Below are 19,318 nucleotides of genomic sequence, written 5' to 3'. Positions count from 1 at the left end.
CACCCTCCTTTTCCCGCCTGTTCCCTGCCCCTCTTCCCTCCCCGCCGGGGCGCAGAGCCCGCGTTTTTTCCGCCTTCTGATTGGCCGCCGTCCGGCGCCGGCTGCGTCGCGATTGGCCGTTGGCCACGTGTGGCTCATGTTGCCTGGCGCTCGCGGCAGAGGCGCGGCGGTCGAGGGCGGCTCCGGGCGGGGCGGCACCGAGGGACACACCTATCCCTGCAGCGTCCGGCGGCCCTCAGGGGCTTCCCCCGCCGGCCTCTCCCCTCCCGCCTGCGGAAGAAACAGCAGGGGCGGGCCTTCTTACCCCTAGGCTGTACTTGCGGTCGGTAGCGGGGCAGCGGGCATTGGCCTTCCAGTGGAAGGCCGGGAAGGGCTTCCCAGACGGGTGCCTCAGGCTCTGTCAGGCTGGCGGGGCAGCTGCAGCAGGCCTGGCTGCACCTGGATCTGGCCCTCTTGTGCAAGTGTATGTCTGATATGTCTGATATCGTTGCCTGCACGAATGTCACAGTTAATTGGGGAAAATAGCCAATGTTGTAAAGAAGTCTGTCACTTAGTAACATCTGTGGAAGGAGAGAAGTCAGTGCTTTGTGAAGCCAAGCCCTGGATATTTGATGGAAATGGGGAAGTGTACAGGAGGTGGGAGGCTAGCTTAAGCTGTGTTGCAGTTTATTGTTAGTGTTTTAGTAAGTACTTAACAGGCAGGTATCTCTCCGGCAAAGAGAACACTTCAAACTCCATGATTTTCTACACAAAGATGAGCTGGAATGCCCTTGTCAATCAGCCACATTTTTTTTTGTTCGTTTTGATCTGACCACTATGCAGGCTGTAAGATTTCTTTTTCTTCACTTAGATATTTATTCAGTATAAATAAATGTTGCATTGCAGCTTTCGGCAGAGACAGCTGGAGACTGTAGGAAGATACATGCCAGAGTGAGTCTCAATCCCCTGACACACCTGTAAGAGGTAGAACACTGTATGGCAAAGCAGCACTTGCCACAGGCACACCACCGGGTTCCTCTGGCAAGACTCTTCAGCAGCTTGCGGGGAAGAGTTTTATCCCAGTCAGACAACTGTGCCTCAAAGGTGCGGAGCAGCGACTACTTCCCTATCCATCACTATAATATATAAGCATGTTCAAACTTAACCAGGTTTAGGTTAAATTTATGAGGATGACCACTGTATCTTAATGGGTGCTGGTGTGTGTGTAACTTCACTATATGCACCTTTCCTGGATCTCTTTAAAGCTGCCAACTCAGCATAAGCAACTTGTTCAGTTTATGGTTTCTGGGTCATGGGTTTATCATGTGCCTTGTCTGCACTGTTTTTACAGGCTTTTTTTGCTGCATTTTTCTAGCTTTGCGTTTTCTTTTATAGTGTTTTGGAAACAAACCAAGGGATCTCATGATGGAGTTATCTTGATTTCACAGCATTTTGATCTGAAATCAGAATAGTGAATTTAGGGACAGAAGAAGTTAGTGGGGAGGGAAAAATAAGATCAGGGAAAAAACAGCCACCAGTACTGTTTTCTTTTCTCTTCTAAACAAAGAAACTATTTAATCAAAATTGTTTATAAAGATGAAATTTACTCAAAATACTACTGAACAGATTGATATTGCTATGCTGGAGGCGGAGGAATAAACATCAGGAGTCTTTTCTCAACCCTGCCACCAATTCATTTGGTTACATTGTTTACCTTCAGTTTTCCAGTTTGAAAAATGGAGAGGGCAATGATTGTTTAGGACGGGAATTGTCCTTATACAGGGCCATGAACATGCCAAATACTTCTATATGAGGCTTGTGCCTGCTCAGGCCCTTAGCTCTCATGCAGGTTGAGGTAAGAGTTTGGTTTCCCATGTTCTGAGCAAGATGCAAGTTAAGCTGAAGTCATCACGATCTCAGAAGCCAAAACTAAACTACTACTTCCTTTGCATAGTCTAAGGAGACTATGTTCACATGCCAATTCTTAAAATTGCTTTTTCATAGTATCATGTTCCGCTTGTACGACATCTGGGGGTCAAGGAAGTTTAATATCTTGAAAAAGCCTAAATACAGAAGGTCACTTGTATCCTTAGTGTTTAGTGTCTTGCTAAAATATCTGTCATGAAAGCTCTGCAAGGTAGACACCCCATCTAAGGTGATCATGGATAGTCTCACCACACACATAAATCTTGAAATATTTTGGAAATGTGTATGTTTAAATGCACTGGTCATATGTTTTCAGTTATGTCTGGTATAAATGATGGAGTGATGTGCAGCATTGAAGTTATTCCAGTTTACATCAGCTAAGAGTAGAACATGGCAAAGGCTTCTCCTAGCAAAATTCTCACGGGAAATCATTAGTAAAATCTTATGCCTTAAGTTGGTGGGCATCCAACAAGGATTCACAGCATGGTATTTCTGGACATGCTCCAAGAAGAGAATGATCCAAAAAAGACCATTTGCTGATGAAAAAAAAATCAGAGTTAAGTAGCAAATCTCTATGAGACTGGGTGTGATGTGTATGTATTGCATAATATATACAAATATTTATATTCTATGTTGAAGTTTACTATGTTATTATTTTCCCTTTTCATATGTATAAGGGTAGCTGGTGAAAAAAACATCGTTTTCACGGAGACATGGAAATTACTGAAGGTCAAAATGAAGGAAAACTGAAGAAAAAAATCAAGGCATTTTCAAACATGAATCTAGTTAGAGCAGAGAATAATCAGTCCTGTTTCCTTCTTATGTTCAGTATCAGGTTTTGTGTAAGGCTAAGACATCTATCCAGAAGTTGGAGCAAACCTTGTGTTCTTTGCTGAAGATGAAAGGTAACTATGCAAGTATTTGCTTGGACAAAGTGCCTGCACTTGGTTTTTATGTATTTGTTAAACAGAGACAGGTGCACAGCTGAGCCTATTAAAGCATCACAGCCAACTGTGGCTTTAGTCTATCAACCCACTAAGCACTGCATCTCAGAAATCCCCCTCTAACTCAGTGTTTCCTACTCCCTCCCCAGCATAGGTGCAGAAAGGAAACAAGTATTTCCTGCTATCCCATGGCAGCAGGCCTGAGTGCCCTTGGCACACTGCTGCCGATTTGCCCCCAAGCAGGTGTGGCCTGGTGTGGGTCCCCATGCTGGATCCTTAGGCTCTCTCTAAGGAGCCTCACTCGCTGCGGGAGCATGTGTGCTCCTCCCGGCCGCAGCAATGTGGTGCAGTGCGAGTCACAGCCGTCAGGAGCACCCAGCGGTGTGAGAGCTTGAACTGCAGGCTCTGTTGTGAGGTAGGATTTCCTAGTGTAGGAAATGGAAGCCTCTGATTAAGAGTTTACTCTGATAGAAATGGCTAAGAGAGATGGTACAGTTTTGGTTTCTTTCCGCTTGATGGGTCATCTTCATGCCCTCCTCTGTCACAGCCTGTGACACTGCCTCACGCGGGTCAGCATGTGCTGTCAGCAGCTGAGGCAGCTCCTGCTGCGGGGCTTCACACCCTCAACAATGAGCTTTCTGTTTACTGATGCTGGCCACTGCCTCCACTGGCAGCAAGTAGGACTAAGGGCATATAGGGTAGAGGCTTTGGACATATTATTTTTGTCCCTTCAAGTGTCCAAATTCTTGTCAGCTAGAAAAAAAATTGCTGTTTATGCAACTTGCACCTCCAATAATTTACATCAATTAGAAGTCTCAGTGCTTACAATGAACAATCTTATCTGAAACCACATCTTTGGATGACCCGTAAAAGTCAGTCATAGGTAGAAAGAATATTTTGACAGAGCAAAATTGAAGGGATCACAAGCAGTGAGGCTGGTCAAGCGGAGCTTGGAGGCAAGCTTCCCCTTGTATTGACTTGCATATATGTAAAATTCATACTGCTTGTGGTAATCACAGCTTGGATGTCAGGGTTTTTTACATGCAATTTGTTCATTATATGGTAATCACAAAATACTGTATTGACTAGTGCATGCCTGAACTTTGATTTGCTTGTTGTTTTCACCATCGGTTCTGTCAGATCAGTGTTAGGAACAAGGCATTGATTCTAAGTTCCTCAGTTTTCATAACCTCCCAATGATGCTAGTCACATTGTAGGAGAGGCAGAGATTTCTTCTTTCACATTATTTTTGCCTCATGAAAAGCTCTGGCTCATGAAGAACCAGTTATTGAAAATACTCTGTTTGGTTGGGGCTGAGGGTGAGTGAGAAGCCAAAAGTGCCACTGATGTAACAGTAACCTTTCTGCTGACAACAGAGAGCTACAGTCTGGAGGATGGGAACCCATCCAGCTTGGAGGAAGTCAGGGAGGAATATGTCAAGAGGCAATTTAGCAATCACAGGTAAGGGCTTATACCAGTCAAGAAAAGATGATAATACTTTGGACTTGCTTCCATTCCAGCATCTCTGAACCTCTTTGTCATTGTTACTGTATTTCCAAGCAGAGGTCTTTCATCATGAGAAAAGAATGAAGAGATTTCCCCTGGACCCCTGTAATCTAAGCATGTTGTTGGTCTCATTTCCAGTCAGTGCTTTTATTTTCTTTCCCTTCTATATAGCTGATCTCCACCAAGGACTTCTCATTCTCCTGCAAAGCAAAAGAAGGAGGGAAAAGCTGGCTTGGGAAGAATGGCCCTGGACTCTGGAGTGACCATGACAGGGGTGTCCAGTTAAGAAATTGTTCATGTAGCTTTTTTCTTTTGTGTTCTTTCCAGCATTACATCAGCCTCAGAAGACGTGAGTGAAAGTGACTCTGCCATCTGGTATTTGATTCAAGAATGTGAAAAACAAACACTGGAAGAAGATGGGAAGCCAGAACTGATCCAGTTTTCAGACACTTCTTCCCCAGATCTGGTGGAATTTGAACGGTAAGTGCACCCCACATTGCCTTCAGTTTTTTAACTTGTTTGCATTAACACTGTGCATTGAGTTGCTGCTGTTCATGCAGCCCTGCTGGAGCCTGAATCTGCCTTGCAGAAGCCTTGTGCCAGCAACTTTGGCCCTGCTGGTGATGGAGCTGATCATTTCTCAAGTCCCTTACCTGTGACTTGCATGTGAATGGACTCCCAGCATCATAGCACTCCCCAGCTTTCAGGCCCTGGTAAATCCCTGAGGATTTTTCACCCCTTCTCAAGAAAAAGAAGAAAATTTCTTTCAACTGTTTCAGTCCCTGTCTAGCTGTGCTTTACCACTGTCCATATGACTTTCAGAGTAAGATGGAACATACTTGCTAACAGTAGTGGTTTAACAGGCAAGCTCAGGTGAAATATGAGGTTATTAATCCAGGATGATTTATGCAGGTGTGTGTCCCGATTTGTTTATGGTATCAGTACCCCCATAAAGTATCCCTGCAATGGGGCTAGATTTTAGGAATGTAGGAATTGCTGCACCAGATGAAATTGTCAAGAGCCTAGCTGTATGTGTTCTAGGGAGGTGCAGGAACCAGAGGCAGAGCATACTTTCCCCTACAGTGATGCTCATCCTGCCTCTAATAGCATTGTTATGAGAAGCTTGAACACTGTTGCCCCTTCCCGAAATAGACCCTTAGCTCTTTGCAGCTTGGAATACTTTTTTAGCAGGATCAGAGCAGGCTAAGGCTGCATTCAACTAAGGAAGATCTTGTTGTTCTCAGCCTGCAGGCTGCAGAATAGTGGTGGTCTGGAAGATACCAGAAACCATTCCTCAGAATGTCTGCAACACAGGGGAGGAGGGGAACCTAAACTCTTGCATGTGTGTTACACTTATAACTGGTGGGTGTGAGTCCATAACCCCCTCTAGGATCAGCTCCCAAGTGCCTGATGCAGGACCTAAAAATCAAAGACCACTGTTGTCATGTCAGTGGTCCATTATTTTAGCCAGATGTTGTAAAGGGTTTTTTCAAAGTTATTAATATCTTAAAACTGAGTATGTTATACACCACGTTCTTCCCCTTGCTGTCAGACAGCACTAGGAGGTTTTATCCTGCTTTTTCAACAGGATAAATGATTATTTGATTGTAAAGATATGAGAAATAGATGAATGTGTAATCTATCCTGTACCATCAAGCAGTCAATTTCACCCTAACCATTCCAGAGATAAGAACATGCAGTGCAGAAGAATCCACATCTGGCATCCTCTTCCACAGCATCGCCACCATAAACAAAAACTTCCGCAGTTCCTTTTCTTTTGCTTTAAACTGCTGCTTATTTCTAAAATTCCCTTGGATCACCGTGTTTTTCATCAAATTGAGCCTGCAGCTGTGCCAGCAGATGGCACCAGCCTCCCACTACGGCTCCTTTTTTTTTGCTCCTGAGGGAATCGGAGGTGCCTGTAGTAAGGTATCGTTTACAAGACCTTGAAATGTGCTGAATCAAGATTTTCGGGGTTAGAAAGCTCTGCTTCCTCAAAGACTGCGTGACAGAGCCGTAAACACCTGACTTTCCCATTCTTCACTGACAAGGTAGACCAGGGCCTGTACTGTGTGAACTCTGCCTCTTACCCTGTAGTCTTATGGCATGTTGGATTTGGTTCATAGCTAATTCTTGTCAAAAAACGATCTTTTATAACAGACATAAAACAACAGGGACTCTTCAGCAAAGAAAATAGCTGTCTTTTGGTGATTGTTTAATCATATTATTTGGGCAGCATCAGAAATGCTTTGAGCTTCAACAGGCTGAGTTTTCTCCCCCTGTCCACCAGCAGGAGCTCCATTGGTAGGACTGCGCGGTACTCTCTCCAGTGCAAAACATGGTTGTCTCCTTTCAGTTGGGAAGAAAATAGTTGAGTTCCGCTTCAAGCTTAATTTCTTTAGCAGAGCAGTCTAATGGTGATTCATATTCTTCTGCCTGAGAAACTCCAGATCCTTTGTTTGGAGCTGGATATCCAAAAACCTTAGCAAGCGAAATACCTTACATGAGAACGCTTATTCCCCTTCCAGTATTTTGTCTCCAACAATGGTAGACAGTACTTCAGAGTATGGAAACTGGAGTTTAAACATGCTTATGTGTGTGTACAAAATTATCTTGTCAATATTGGTTTGCTGGAACAAATATTTAAAAATAGTAAAGAAAAGACTGAACTCTTTTGAGTTACTTTGTCATGCAATACTGTTCAGTTAATCAGGAAATGTGCTCATTTGGGACACCTTCCAATGAATCATTTTGAGCCCAAACGTAGTAAAAATGCCTGCTCTTTATAGAACTCTTATTTGTACTCCTTTGATTTTGTTATTTTCATTTGAGAAGCTCTAAGCATTTAATTAATGTAAAATAACCTTCAGTGTTGCTTTCTGAAGTAGACATTATTATCCTTGGTTCACTGTGCCACGCAGTGCTAACAGTACAAGCAGGCTTGTTCTGAGATTTAGTGACTGGGTTGAAATTATGACACTTATGTTCCACCACCAGTTTCACTACAGACTGCTTAGAATTCAGTCTTAGGGATGCATTTCCTCAGATGTTAAATGCAGGAAATTTAGCTCCCATGCTTAAGTCAGAGCATCCAGACCTAGAGTAGTCTCCTTCTATCTGCATGTATAAGTACCTAATACATCAGGGTATGACCTCAGACAGGGCCTTAAAGTGTAGCGCAACACCAGTAAATGTCTAAAAAGTGACTTACAGTGCAAAAGGCTCAGGATACAAAGGCAAGTAGCTGAAAATTGATTAAACTCCAGAATGAGGTCTGCCTGTGCAACAAGTACAACCTGCAGTGCCTGGAGCTTTTGTTGTGAGGCAGTCCTGCTGAGGCTGTGGCTGGAGCCTGTTTTTTGCAGATGAAATCTTGGCAGAACAGTTGCTAAAATCTTCAAACAGTGTTGGGCAATCTTCAATAATTCTATGAAGTCTTAGAGGGTGGAGTCAGGGAAGCAGTTATGAATCAGAGCTACTCCTACTACCCATTCTCCTGCTGGTTTTCAGTAGATGGCTGCTTCATAGCCTGCTCTTAAGAGACGCTCCCTTTCCTTTCATTCCAGATACCTGTATTTTTATAAGCATACAATGGACCTGCTGATAGAGCATGGAATTGTTTGCACTGGAGAGGTGCCTCTCCCTGAGGTCTCCACAGCTATTTCCCATTTCTGGCAAGAACTTTCTGAAGAAAGCAGGGACAGCATCTTGCAGTACTGTAGTCAGAGAGATTTCCTCGTGGATCCCAAGGCTTCTGGCCAAGAGCCTGCATGCACTGAAGGGAGCGTGAGGGACAGCGGAGGTAACAGTGAGGAAGCCAGTGGTTCCTCAGTCTCCACACCAGAGGAAGTAAGTGCTCAGTAACATACATAGTCTGCCTCTGAAACTCCAAGCCTTCAGATGCTAATTGGCTCTGCAGTTTTTAATTGAAAACATACAGTGGTTGTGACTAAGCTTTCTCAAGACCACCTGAATGCATAAGTGGAGACAATAAGCAGTCTTTGAGTAAATGTCTGCACCAACTTTTCTCTTGATAAGATACATAGCAAGCTATAGGAGTGCAGTGGTAGTAATCCTGTGCTGAGTAACAGTTAAATTTACTCGTAACTTGCTCCAGGGGTAGGGAGCAAGAACAAGAGTTCCTGTGCTCTGCAAACTCTCTGAGAAGCACAGAAGATCCAAATTCAGAAGGAATACCCAGTTTGCCAAGGTCTGCTGTGTTTTGGGTTGGGTGGGGGTTTTTCATCAAAGCACTTGATAGCAAAGAGACCAGTTCAAGTGGTACAGGGCCAATGACTGCTTGTACCATGCACCTCTGCAGAGCCAAGAAGTCAGTGGTTGAATAGACCATGGCATTTGTTAAAAAGAGATTGATGAGATGGATTAAATAACCGCTAATTCTTTAGAAATGGTTCCTGGAGCACTGATTGCTGAAGCAACTAGCTGCTCAAAGAGATATGTGTCATTTTATTAGCTGCAACAGAGGGACAGATGTCTACCTTTAGCATATAAGGAAATTGCATTGATAAGTTCTTTTTGAATCACAGGACACAACTCATATTGCTCGTCGCCTTAGGAAATGTCATGGGGATGTTGCATGTACAGTACTTTCTGGCACAGAAAATGTGTGAACTGCATTATGGCAGAGTGGACTAATGAGCTTATTGGTCTGTCACAGGGGGCATCTAAACTCCTTTGTGAAGTAGAATCAGATTTGGAAAGACTGGCTGGTACAGCTGAGATCTCCAGCCATAAGCAGCAGTCCATGGTCAAGCCTCAAAAGCACTGATACAATTCATGGGTTTTACTGATTTTTTTGGGACATGTAATAGTAAGTCTAATTCCAAGAGGCTGAAGCACAGGCTTAAGGGAATGGACCTTCACCTTGTGTTCTTAGTCATGAAATACAGTTATTCCTTATTATTCCTGTCTCCACAAAAACTCTTGGTTTACTCTAGCTGTAAACATACTTGTTAAATGTAAAGAAAGAATATCATGTTTTTAAAGACTTTATTATTAAAAATTATGCCCTAGGTAAAAGTTTTAGGTGACTGGATATGTTGACATCTGAAGTGATTTCTCTGCTAGGTAATGTTTGAAGATGCATTTGATGTTGCTGCTGGTTTCCTTGACAGAAGCAAGACTCAGGGAATGTCTAGCCAGAGGTAAATTACAATGTCACCCCTTTTGGTAGACACAGTAAGTTAACAACCCACTGTCAATACTCCACAGCAAGTACTCTGTGGAGTAAGACAATAGCCTACCTCTCTTTTTTGTGCCTAATTTTTAGTAAATGGTTAGAATAGCAGCCTCCAGCAACTGTGCTCACAATAATACTTCCTTTTAAGGTGCAAAAGTGAAATGACTAATGGTCATTTAAAGCAGAATCAGTATGAATCACTTATTAAGAGCAGCCTGTCACTTCAGGATAACTGGGGCCCTTCTGATTTTCTTCACCACTCTGCATAGCTTTCCATTTTTTCAAGTTACAATACTTAGTAATGTTTTCCTTTTCACTCTCTCACCAGATCTATGAGGACCATGAGGCATTCCCTGCATAGATCAGCTAATCATAAACTGTACTCTTATTTAATGAGACAAAAATGATAATTTTTTAACATTTTCTCCCTTAGCTTTTTCAAGTACCCTAATTCAGTCACAAGGAGGCGACTAGGTTAAAGCGTGGTTGACCTGAACAGTAACACCGAAGAAACACAGGGCCTATTAAATAATATCTCTTTCCTCTTCAGGTCAGATGAGTTACCTTGAAGAGAACATGTCAGATACAAAGCTGGCACTGTCTTTGATTTTTCCCAGTAGACCAAAGAAAGAAAATGGTTGCTTTCCTCAAGAGGAAAATCACTTTATGACATCTTTCATGTATTCTTGCTACTTAGCCTTTGTTAGAATTGTTTCTATTTGCAAATAGTGTTTTTAATCTGTGGGGGGTTTAATCCCATTTTCTACTTATATTTCTACATTTAGAGTGCTCTTTAGTGTGAATCTCTTTCTTTCACCACCGTTCCAGATTGCACTTTCAGAAGAGAATGAATTAAAATAAGGTTGTTTTGGCTGTTGATCAGAATATACATGAATGGATAAAAAAGCTTAACAAACATTTATCTATTAAATAACATTTATTAGGTCACAACTGCCATTTGCATTTAAAATAAGATTAAATATTCCTTAATACTGCAATGTGTTGCCATCATCTTTACAGTCTATTTTAGGTCCCAAATCATATTAGTATTTCAATAGTCAACATTTATCCTGTTCCTTTCCTTGCTTATTGTTGTGTCCCTTGTAATTCTGGACAGAGGTGTGATGGCAGAACTTTGTAAAATCCCAGGAAGAATATAGAGGTAAGGTCCAGAATGAATAGCTTAGCTTTTTGCCACAGTTACCTGAGTACAAACCTACATGTCATTTCATCACTACAGGTTACTTCATTGACTCAAAAACTTTACAAAAGAAGTTCTTCTGAACAACCCTTCAAAATACACTACCAAATAATCATAGTTGCTCTCTGTTTTAATGGATATATACTTTCTCTCAAAACAATGTTACCAAAGCTGTCATGTATCAGTGGATCTATTTGTTGTGACACTGGTTTCTTGAATTGCTGTTCTCTGTTCTTGCATGTCATCCTTGCATTTGTTAGATAGTATCTCATGAATACATCCACCACCACTCCTCTCTGCCTTGCTTGGCTATTGTCTTTAACATCAGAATCATCTTGAAAACAATTTGAATCTTTTTTTTTTTTAATTTATAAGTAAAATGTGGAGGAGAGAAAGTAAAGAGAAGGGAACAGGAAATTAAATACACTATCTGGTTCCATTTTCAGTTCAGCAATTGCAAGCTGCAATTCTGAAAATCCAGAGGATCACCACAGACTCTATCTGCTGGTCACTGACTTCCTAAAACACCTCTTCTTTGCTAATACACAGTTTTTCCAGGTAAGCCTTGCCAAAGGATTCCTTATAGAAGGAGCAATGTATTTCTTTCAGTATCAGAAAGGGATTTCTGTATTCTGTGCTTCTGATCATATTGCCCAGAATGATTACAAATAAGAACTTGGGGTTCATCACTTCAGATGTGTCAGTAGGATTGCCTTTGTAAGAAGCAAAGTGTGAGAGGTTATTATTGCTTTGAATATTATTCAAAATGGCAAATGACATGAGGAATTTTAATTTTTTTTTTTAATTATTTTTTGCATGAAAGTTCCTTGTGGAAAAGCTTGAGTGATCTCCTCTGAGCAGGCAAAAGCTCACATCGCAGTTCTCCATTAACCCCCAGCTGCTTCTTTCTGAGCTCAGTACGACCCACCTTCTGCTTGTCTGGGTGCCAGGTTCCCTACCCTGAGACCTCTACTGGCAGGCCTTAGGAGCAGGATATCTGTGTTCTTGAAAGAGCTGATAAGCAGTTCCTGAGCTGCCTCTTGACTTCAGCCTACTGTTGCAGGTTTGCTGAGCCAACAAGTCCTTGTGTTTGCAGTATTCTTCCTCCCCTTCTTATCTTCCTGCCAAGGAGGTGGCTCAGAGCTTGCACGTGGGTGAAGAACCAAAAGATATCCCTCAGCCAGAGCGTGCTTGTTTTGGTTCAGAGTCAACTGTGCCTCCACAGTAGCCATTGGTTTGCTAGCTTCTATTGCCTAGCTCCCACCCAGTCTCTGGTACCTGAACAGATGCTCCTTTGAAGGAAAATAGAGGGTTCGTGATGAGGGATAGTTGTAACAGAAAACAAAGCAAAAACTTGTGTTGCACCACTATCTGAATCTACAGTGACTGCTGAGTCCCATTTGGTTCCTCCATCTCAGGGAGACAGTAGCACTAGACGAGGTGCAGAGAATGCCAGCGGGCACAGCAAAGACATTGAACAGGAACTTTAGAGTAGGACTTTTCTACAAAAAAAGACAGAGGGGTACTGCAAGACCATTTTGTTCCTGCATGGTGTGGATTTGGTACACAGAATGATTATTCATTGTGTCTAACACCAGAAGAACTAGAAAGCACACAATAAAATGAACAAACAACATGTTAAAAACACTTGCATTTACAAATTACCAGATTTAATTCCGGGGGCATCAATCCATGGGCAATTGCTAAATCTGAAGCTCCAAATACAATTTCCAGCTCAGGAGGCCCTCATAGCAACTTGCTGTAATGTAGGAACATATATTGTGAAACAGAGCACACTGCATGTGCCGTCCTTGCACTTTTTGTCTAAACTTCCGCTCCTGGCTATTGTCAGAACCAGGCACTGATCAACACAGCTCTTTGGTCTGTGAATTTCTGTTCTGCATAAGGGCAGAGCTCTTCTTGTGTTTATGTAAATGGCCGTGAACTGAGCAGGCCTAGAAAAGAAAGAAAAGCTTTAGGCAAGATATGGTATTTTCCAGGTTTAAATTTCTTTTGTGAATGTCATGCCTCATGGTCTCATTTTGTCCTTCTCCTTGGTGCTGCATCGTTGAACCCAAGTCCATCTCACAGCTCCCAGATGAGGTGGTATGGGAAGGGGTAGTGTCTCTTTCAAGGTTTGAAGAGGCACATTTAAAATAAGACTACGAGAATGGGAGCAATGGGAAGACAGGCAGCAAAAGAACCCAAAGTACTGCAAAATGGCAGTTGGCTGTACTCTGTGGGTCCAAAAGGCTGCACACACTTCTTCTGTGCAGGAACTTTTAGTTGTCTGTGATAAGACAACAAAAAGGGAGTTTGAGCAGAAATCACCAAGGCTAGATAATGTGAAGGTAACAATCTGTTTTGATTTAGACTGCAGTACAGCGCATCTAGACAGTGCTGCCAAGAGGCAAAAAAAAAATGACTGACAAGATATTTTTTGTTTTGAGAGCAGAAATTTGGATCCATCTCAAAGCAAACAGATTGAGACAGTTATGAAAGTGGTTGCAGAGCAGGGATAGAAGATGTTCCAGCTAGCTTGAAACACACCAACTCAGGCAGCAGCAGAGAGATCAGTATAGGCTACTCACCTTGCCCCAGAATTTGGGCCGCTCAGAGCATCAGAGACTCCTGGACTTAACAAGGAAAGGAACCCGTCCTGCTTACTTTATGGGTATGACTGAACCCCTGCAGACCATTCCCCTTCCCTTGAAATGGTACCTGTGCTGGCGCTATGCCAGCCCAGGAGTTTGGACAGTGCTGGGATACATTATCTCAAGGTTAAAGTAACGTCCCGCTACACTGTGCACAGACCTTGTAGAAGATACAGAGGTGGGTAGCAGGTACAGTAAGTGCTAAGGTAAGGCATGTGATGTGTACCCGACTGAAATACAAAAGGCAGCCTACGGTCTCCTTTCCTTTCATCTGCAGAGCTGATGAGGTGATGGGTTTTATTGCTGGTCATTCATGCCAGTGCTATGTTATGCCATTTCTAGTAAACTTTACAGGTACAAAGTACTGCTGTTGGATTGTGTATGGTCACTGTTTTGTAGCCACAGAGCTACTGAGCACAGCTCCTCTTGAGCTGCTGCTCTGGCTCTCAAGGCTGCCAAGGGCATGCACCCCACTGGTATAAAAAACTTCAGAAGGACTCACACAAGATAAGGGAGGCAATAATTTGGACAAGGAAAGGGAGAGCTCTTAAAAGGGTGGTGATGCAAAAATAAGAACAAGACAATGCTTCCGTGGTACATGATAGAGAAATATTTCTGAACTTGAGATTAGTTAAGCAGTCTTGTCATTTTTCAAGAGCTGTTGTCTTAAGGTCACATCATAAGAGAAGCTTAGCAGCAAAGCAGTAAAGAATTAATTTAGACTGAGGTCCAAAGGTTTTGCCTAAATGAAAGTCAATGGGTTTTTTTCTAAATAGTACTGAGCACCTTTGTGTCTTCAAAGGAACATTTTCTTTTAAAATTATGGATTTTAGATGAGTCACTTGACAAGAAAGTGGGATTTAGTGCTCCTTAAGCTATACATTTTTAAACAGCACCTATTTTTAAAAGCAGTCTTTCCCTAAAGAGTCTTGCATCAATGCAGAAGGTGAACTATAGGGACTGCAAGCATGAACACTTTCATCTTCCAGACTTTGATTTCTCAAGAGCTGCTAATTCTCTGTAAGCTGGTGAAAGAGAAGACCACTTCCTTCTGTTGCTAAAAGTGGAGCAAAGCCTGAAGTAGGTAGAAGTTAAGGCCTCAAGGAAGCTCTCATATCTTCAGAGCCTGTTATGTGACACACTTACTACCACAATCAGTAACAGCTGTCTAAATGACAGAGAGTGGAGCCTGGTGATTTTAAAAGGAAATTGGTTGGAAATCTGAGCCATTCTTCATCAGGCATCTCAGGCACTTGACAAGTGCTGGTTGCTGATTCAGAGAGGAGGGAGGGCTCATGGTACAGTAGCTGACACATCAGCTCTTAACCAAACCACTGTATATTTGAAACACAATCAACTCCACTGGTTTTTAATCCTGCTTGACTTGGGGGGGGGCTTTCAGGAAGAAGATCTTCCATACGATTATGAGACTGTGATGCTGAGGTGCACTGAGACCTTCGATGATGAAGATTTCTAAACAGTACCTCTCTTTGCTAATGTTTTGCCAAGCAGTGCCAGGTACACCAGGCACATGAAGAGGCTTCACCTCCTTCAGTGAAGCACCTCTCTGAGCAGTGTGTGGAGACACTGTGTTGAAGTGGTTTGTTACCATTGACTTCTCCTTCCCTCATTAGTACTTCTTGATATATCAGTTGAGTAATTTATACTTTTTAAAAGTCTTAAAGGTTTTAGCTATTTATTATATCTTAATAAATGTTTTTATCCATCGCTATTTAATGTTAAATCTCGCCTCACAAATAAACTGAGGCATGTACAGTTAAGTGACCTTGCCTGGCATAACCTGTGGAAGAGCAGCAGAGAGGCCACATCAGTGGCAGCCTGCACACTACCATAGGATGCAGGTCTCAAACTGCAACCTGTAAAAATCACCACCCTGACAGTGATTACTTTTCTGGTGCTGTTTTTCAGCTTAGGCTGACAAGGAAAGATGGATTTCCTCACAAAGAGTGGGATGAGGCTTTTCTGTCTCTTTATGAGGACAGCAGCAGTGGGCACCCACTCCCAAATCACCCAGAAAAGTGCAGGCACAATAATACGCTTTGGATTATTTACTTTTGAAAAGTGTGTAAAGCTGAGTGATCAGCCTTGTGCTCTTCTTCCATATCTAATTCTTTGATGAGTAGTGCTGCTCAAATAGTGTCTTAGAATTAAAGTGCTGTGAAAATGAATAAAATCCTTCACATCTCAGAGCTATCATTAAAGGCTATTCTGCAGACTTGAACAAATTGTGTTCTGTTAGTGGTTATGTTGAAGTCATGCTAACAGCCATCACAAACAGAAAGGACAGAAGTTTTATTTTAAAACCTAAACTAAAGCTGGCATGCCCAGGTATCCATTGGTCTTCAGCAGCCAGGCTTTTAGACTGAACCCAAGAGGGCTGGGCTGTTGCCCAGCATTGCCTTGGCACACAAAAGCACAATACATTCAGGCAAACACACGTGAGCCTAGTACTGAAGTACAAGGGAAGAATAAGGGCTACAGAGCCCCTTCTGTCCCTGCAGTTGAGGCTGTGATAGCACCTTGTACTAGGTGCATGGGAGAAGAGACCAACCCCCATCTCACCACAACCTTCTTTCAGGTGGTTGTAGAGAGCGATAAGGTCTCCCCTGAGCCTCCTTTTCTCTAGACTAAACAACTCACTTCCCTCAGCCACTCCTCCACTCATAAGACTTGTGCTCCAGACCCTTCCCCAGCTTCATTGCCCTTCTCTGGACTTGCTCCAGCACCTCAATGTGTGTCTTGTAGTGAAAGGCCCAAAACTGAACACAGGATTCAAGGTGCAGCCTCACCAGTGCCGAGTACAGGGGGATGGTCACTGCCCTGGTCCTGCTGGCCACACTATTGCTGATACAGGCCAGGATGCCATTGGCCATCTCCTGTTCTATTTGCCACACAACATTTGGTCAGGTTTGTTACATTAATGATTCTTTCACCGTGTCCATCTTAATTACTGCATCAGCTGAGGTCAAACTTGGCAATACTGGCACGTGCTGAGTAGATAAACTTCAAGGGTTAACAACCTTTTCTTATGCTCCCTTCATCACCACCCTTTTGAAGGCCAGTCCAGGACAGAAGTTAAACAGTGGAATATTTAATTTTCAAATTATTTTCAGCCTGCCACCTACAAGAGGAGACAGTTTTAAATGGACACCATACACTATTGTAAATGCCTTCCCTTAATCATTAGACATGAGAGCTTCTGATGCTTCACCAGGAGAATTTTAGGTTAAGACTGGCCTGAACATTCATGCAAAACAATAGGTGTGTTGAGTTAATGTGAAAACAATACCTCCCTCAAATAGTAGCAGGCTTTGTGGGCAGTGTAAAGACACTAAGGAGAAGGTGAAGTGCACATTACTTTGGTTTCTCCTCTTGCATGATCCTAGTTTACAAGAGCACAGGCCAGCGTGTAATGTGGGAAGGTGGTTTCCTCTCCTGCAGAGCCAACTCTACATAGACAATAGCTGTTCTGGCCTGGCATGTGTGAGGTCTGCTCTGCCTTGGCAGTGAAGCAGCCCTAATTCCTGAGCTGCTAACAATTCCTTATTGTTAGGTGTGCACACGTTCCACACTGAACTCAGTGGTTGGTCTGATGGAAACGTTTCATAAATAAATCTGGAAGAATGTAGGCTAGCAGGCCACTGGGGCAGTGAGGTAGGAAGGAGTTGGAAGCAGAAGGGCAGCAGGGATGGAGGAGTGAGAAACATGGACACATCAGTGGAAGTGCAGCCATTGTAGGGGTTTGGGCAGACCAAGCTGAACAGGACAGAATAGGACCCAGTTGCACAGCAGTGTGGGAGCCCCTCACTTTAAAACACACTGAGCATAACAAAGGACACTCCTACTGCCCGGGTCATGTCTTCTTGTGAGAAAGCTATGAAAATGAGCCTCTGATTAGCTGCTCTAGAGCCAGTGTACCTAGGTACAAGCAAATACCCATCACTGTTTCTCCTCAGCCAGAACAGCAGGAGCACCTGTCTGGACTCCCCAATTAGCTGTCTGCCTCTCTGCAAAGTTGCAAGCAGAGTGACCCCACACCTGGCTGACATCAGTAAGTCTTGCTGCACTCAGGACTCAATAGCATGAAAGGGAAACGCAGTTGACAAGTAGCTGGCTGTTGTCCAAGCAATCTGGAGCAGCCTTCAAGTGTTCAGTTTTACACACGAGGATCATCTGCTTTTCATTTTTTCATTAGGTAGCAAATAAACAGAAGCTGTTTGGCTGTGGTGCAAAGCCAAAGCTATTTCCAAATCTCAAGTGGCCACATGCAGTTAGGAAGAGTGGTGGCCCTGCAGACTAACCCCTGCCTACTTCATTTTAAAATACAGAATTGTCCCCCTGAGGCAAATAAAAGGATATTTTATAAATATATAACTAACATCTCAAAGGGGGAATTTTAAAGGGCATTTAGGAGCCTAAGATTGAAACAGGGATGTAAACAGCTTCTGAAAAATCTGTCTTCTAAGCCTTAGCAACAGCACACAGCTGCCCTCGACCAGCATACCACGACTCCCACCACCACTCCCTCCCGCCCCTGCAGCTGTCTGCACCTCCACAGCCATAGGTGTGCTTGGGTAATGTGCCTCTACTGGGGATTGGGGCTCCCTCATGCCAGGATCTGTAAAGTCATGCCCAGCTCTAGGGAGCTTGCAAGCCAAATACGAGATGGGGACATACAGACACGGCAGCAGGCTGGGTGTGCAGGGTGACAGCACAACAGACAGACAATGTTCTCCAGCCGTGGGGTGGGGAATAAAAAGCCAATTCTAGACTGATTTTCATAATCAACTTGTGCCAATGATATTTTTTTAAACAGAGCTAAAGCAAATATAAGCCTCTGGTACTTGCCAGCATCCTAACATGTCTTATGGGGAAAAGCAAAAAGATATGGCTGCAGCCTCCACAGACCTAACATAGAGACAGCAAAATTACTGAGGGTTCCTCATTTGTGGGGAACACACCCTAGTGATGTGACTTCTGTACCTCTCCATTAGCTGTGTCCTGTTCCCATTTAAACCTCCAGCCCGTGGTGGGTCTGGCCAGCAGCAGCCTGGCAGCTTCAGCACAGGACACAGGAACACAGTGATGTAGACCTTCAACTCACTTTCACACATGTGCTACTGCACAGGTAAATTTGAGAGAGATGATGAGTAAGGCCATGGATTTGCCTGCTAGAGAGAGCAGCCTAGGAGCATAGGCTGGCTCTAAATGAGCTTAGAGATATAGTCAAGGTTGGGGATGATGAAGAAGATACCAAAGCTGAGATGCCTCAGACCAGTGATATCTAAAATGTGTGATGGGGGAGGGGGAGTCAGATATACTTCAATGTACAAATCATTTTTTCTCTGAAGGATATAACAACCCCAAGATGCAACAAAGACATGGCAATTCCAATAAAACAATTGCCAACAGAGTCTCTCCAATCTGCCCATAACAGCAAACTATTTATACCATAATGTTTCTTTCTTTAAGATGCTAACACTCACACAATTGATCTGTTCAGGCTTCATTCCCTCTCCAAGCAAAAAACCACATTATATCTGTTACCAATAAACAAGCCACCTATCATTACAGCTGCAGTGTGGGACCAAAGAACAGGACTGTAACAGGCTTTTCATTGAAACCACACAGTTTTGTTCAGTCTTGAGACAAGAGACTGAAGGGGCCATCCTACCGTGGCGTTCAGCTGTCCAGTTGAGAGAACAGAGAAGACAGGGTCAGACTCTTCTCAGAGAGGAACCGTGAAAGGACACGAGGCAACAGACACAAGGTGAAGCATTAGGAATTCCAGTTAGACACAAGGGAAAACACTTTACACCACGAGAGTGGTCAGACCTGGAAGAGGCTGCCCAAAGAGGCTACAGGTCTCTATCCATAGCTCAACGGG

General features: G+C 43.2%; 1 protein-coding gene across 8 annotated transcripts; it reads left to right on the top strand.

Moving 5' to 3' along the window:
* The first annotated feature begins 184 nt into the window (after positions 1-184).
* On the top strand, positions 185-15,620 carry STRA8 (stimulated by retinoic acid 8). 8 transcript variants are annotated; one of them, XR_003533755.1, is made up of 10 exons: positions 185-463; positions 886-1,083; positions 2,735-2,810; positions 4,226-4,310; positions 4,683-4,835; positions 7,922-8,204; positions 9,444-9,520; positions 11,203-11,314; positions 14,323-14,490; positions 14,813-15,620. XR_003533755.1 is itself a non-coding variant. In XM_027680704.1 (9 exons), exons 2-9 carry the CDS (start codon positions 976-978, stop codon positions 14,885-14,887), a joined length of 969 nt encoding a protein of 322 aa, XP_027536505.1. In that variant the 5' UTR covers positions 185-322; positions 886-975; the 3' UTR covers positions 14,888-15,620. The 8 variants fall into 8 exon arrangements, 7 of the variants coding, with proteins under 7 accessions (XP_027536505.1, XP_027536509.1, XP_027536503.1 ...); XM_027680704.1 differs by lacking the exon at positions 14,323-14,490 and having other exon boundaries at positions 185-322; XM_027680708.1 differs by lacking the exon at positions 14,323-14,490 and having other exon boundaries at positions 886-930.
* The last annotated feature ends 3,698 nt before the right edge of the window (positions 15,621-19,318 follow it).

This window comes from Neopelma chrysocephalum, unplaced genomic scaffold, assembly GCF_003984885.1.
Source record: "Neopelma chrysocephalum unplaced genomic scaffold, ASM398488v2 Primary Assembly neopelma1_59, whole genome shotgun sequence".
NCBI lineage: Eukaryota > Metazoa > Chordata > Aves > Passeriformes > Pipridae > Neopelma > Neopelma chrysocephalum.
This window is presented reverse-complemented; position numbering and strand designations above follow the sequence as displayed.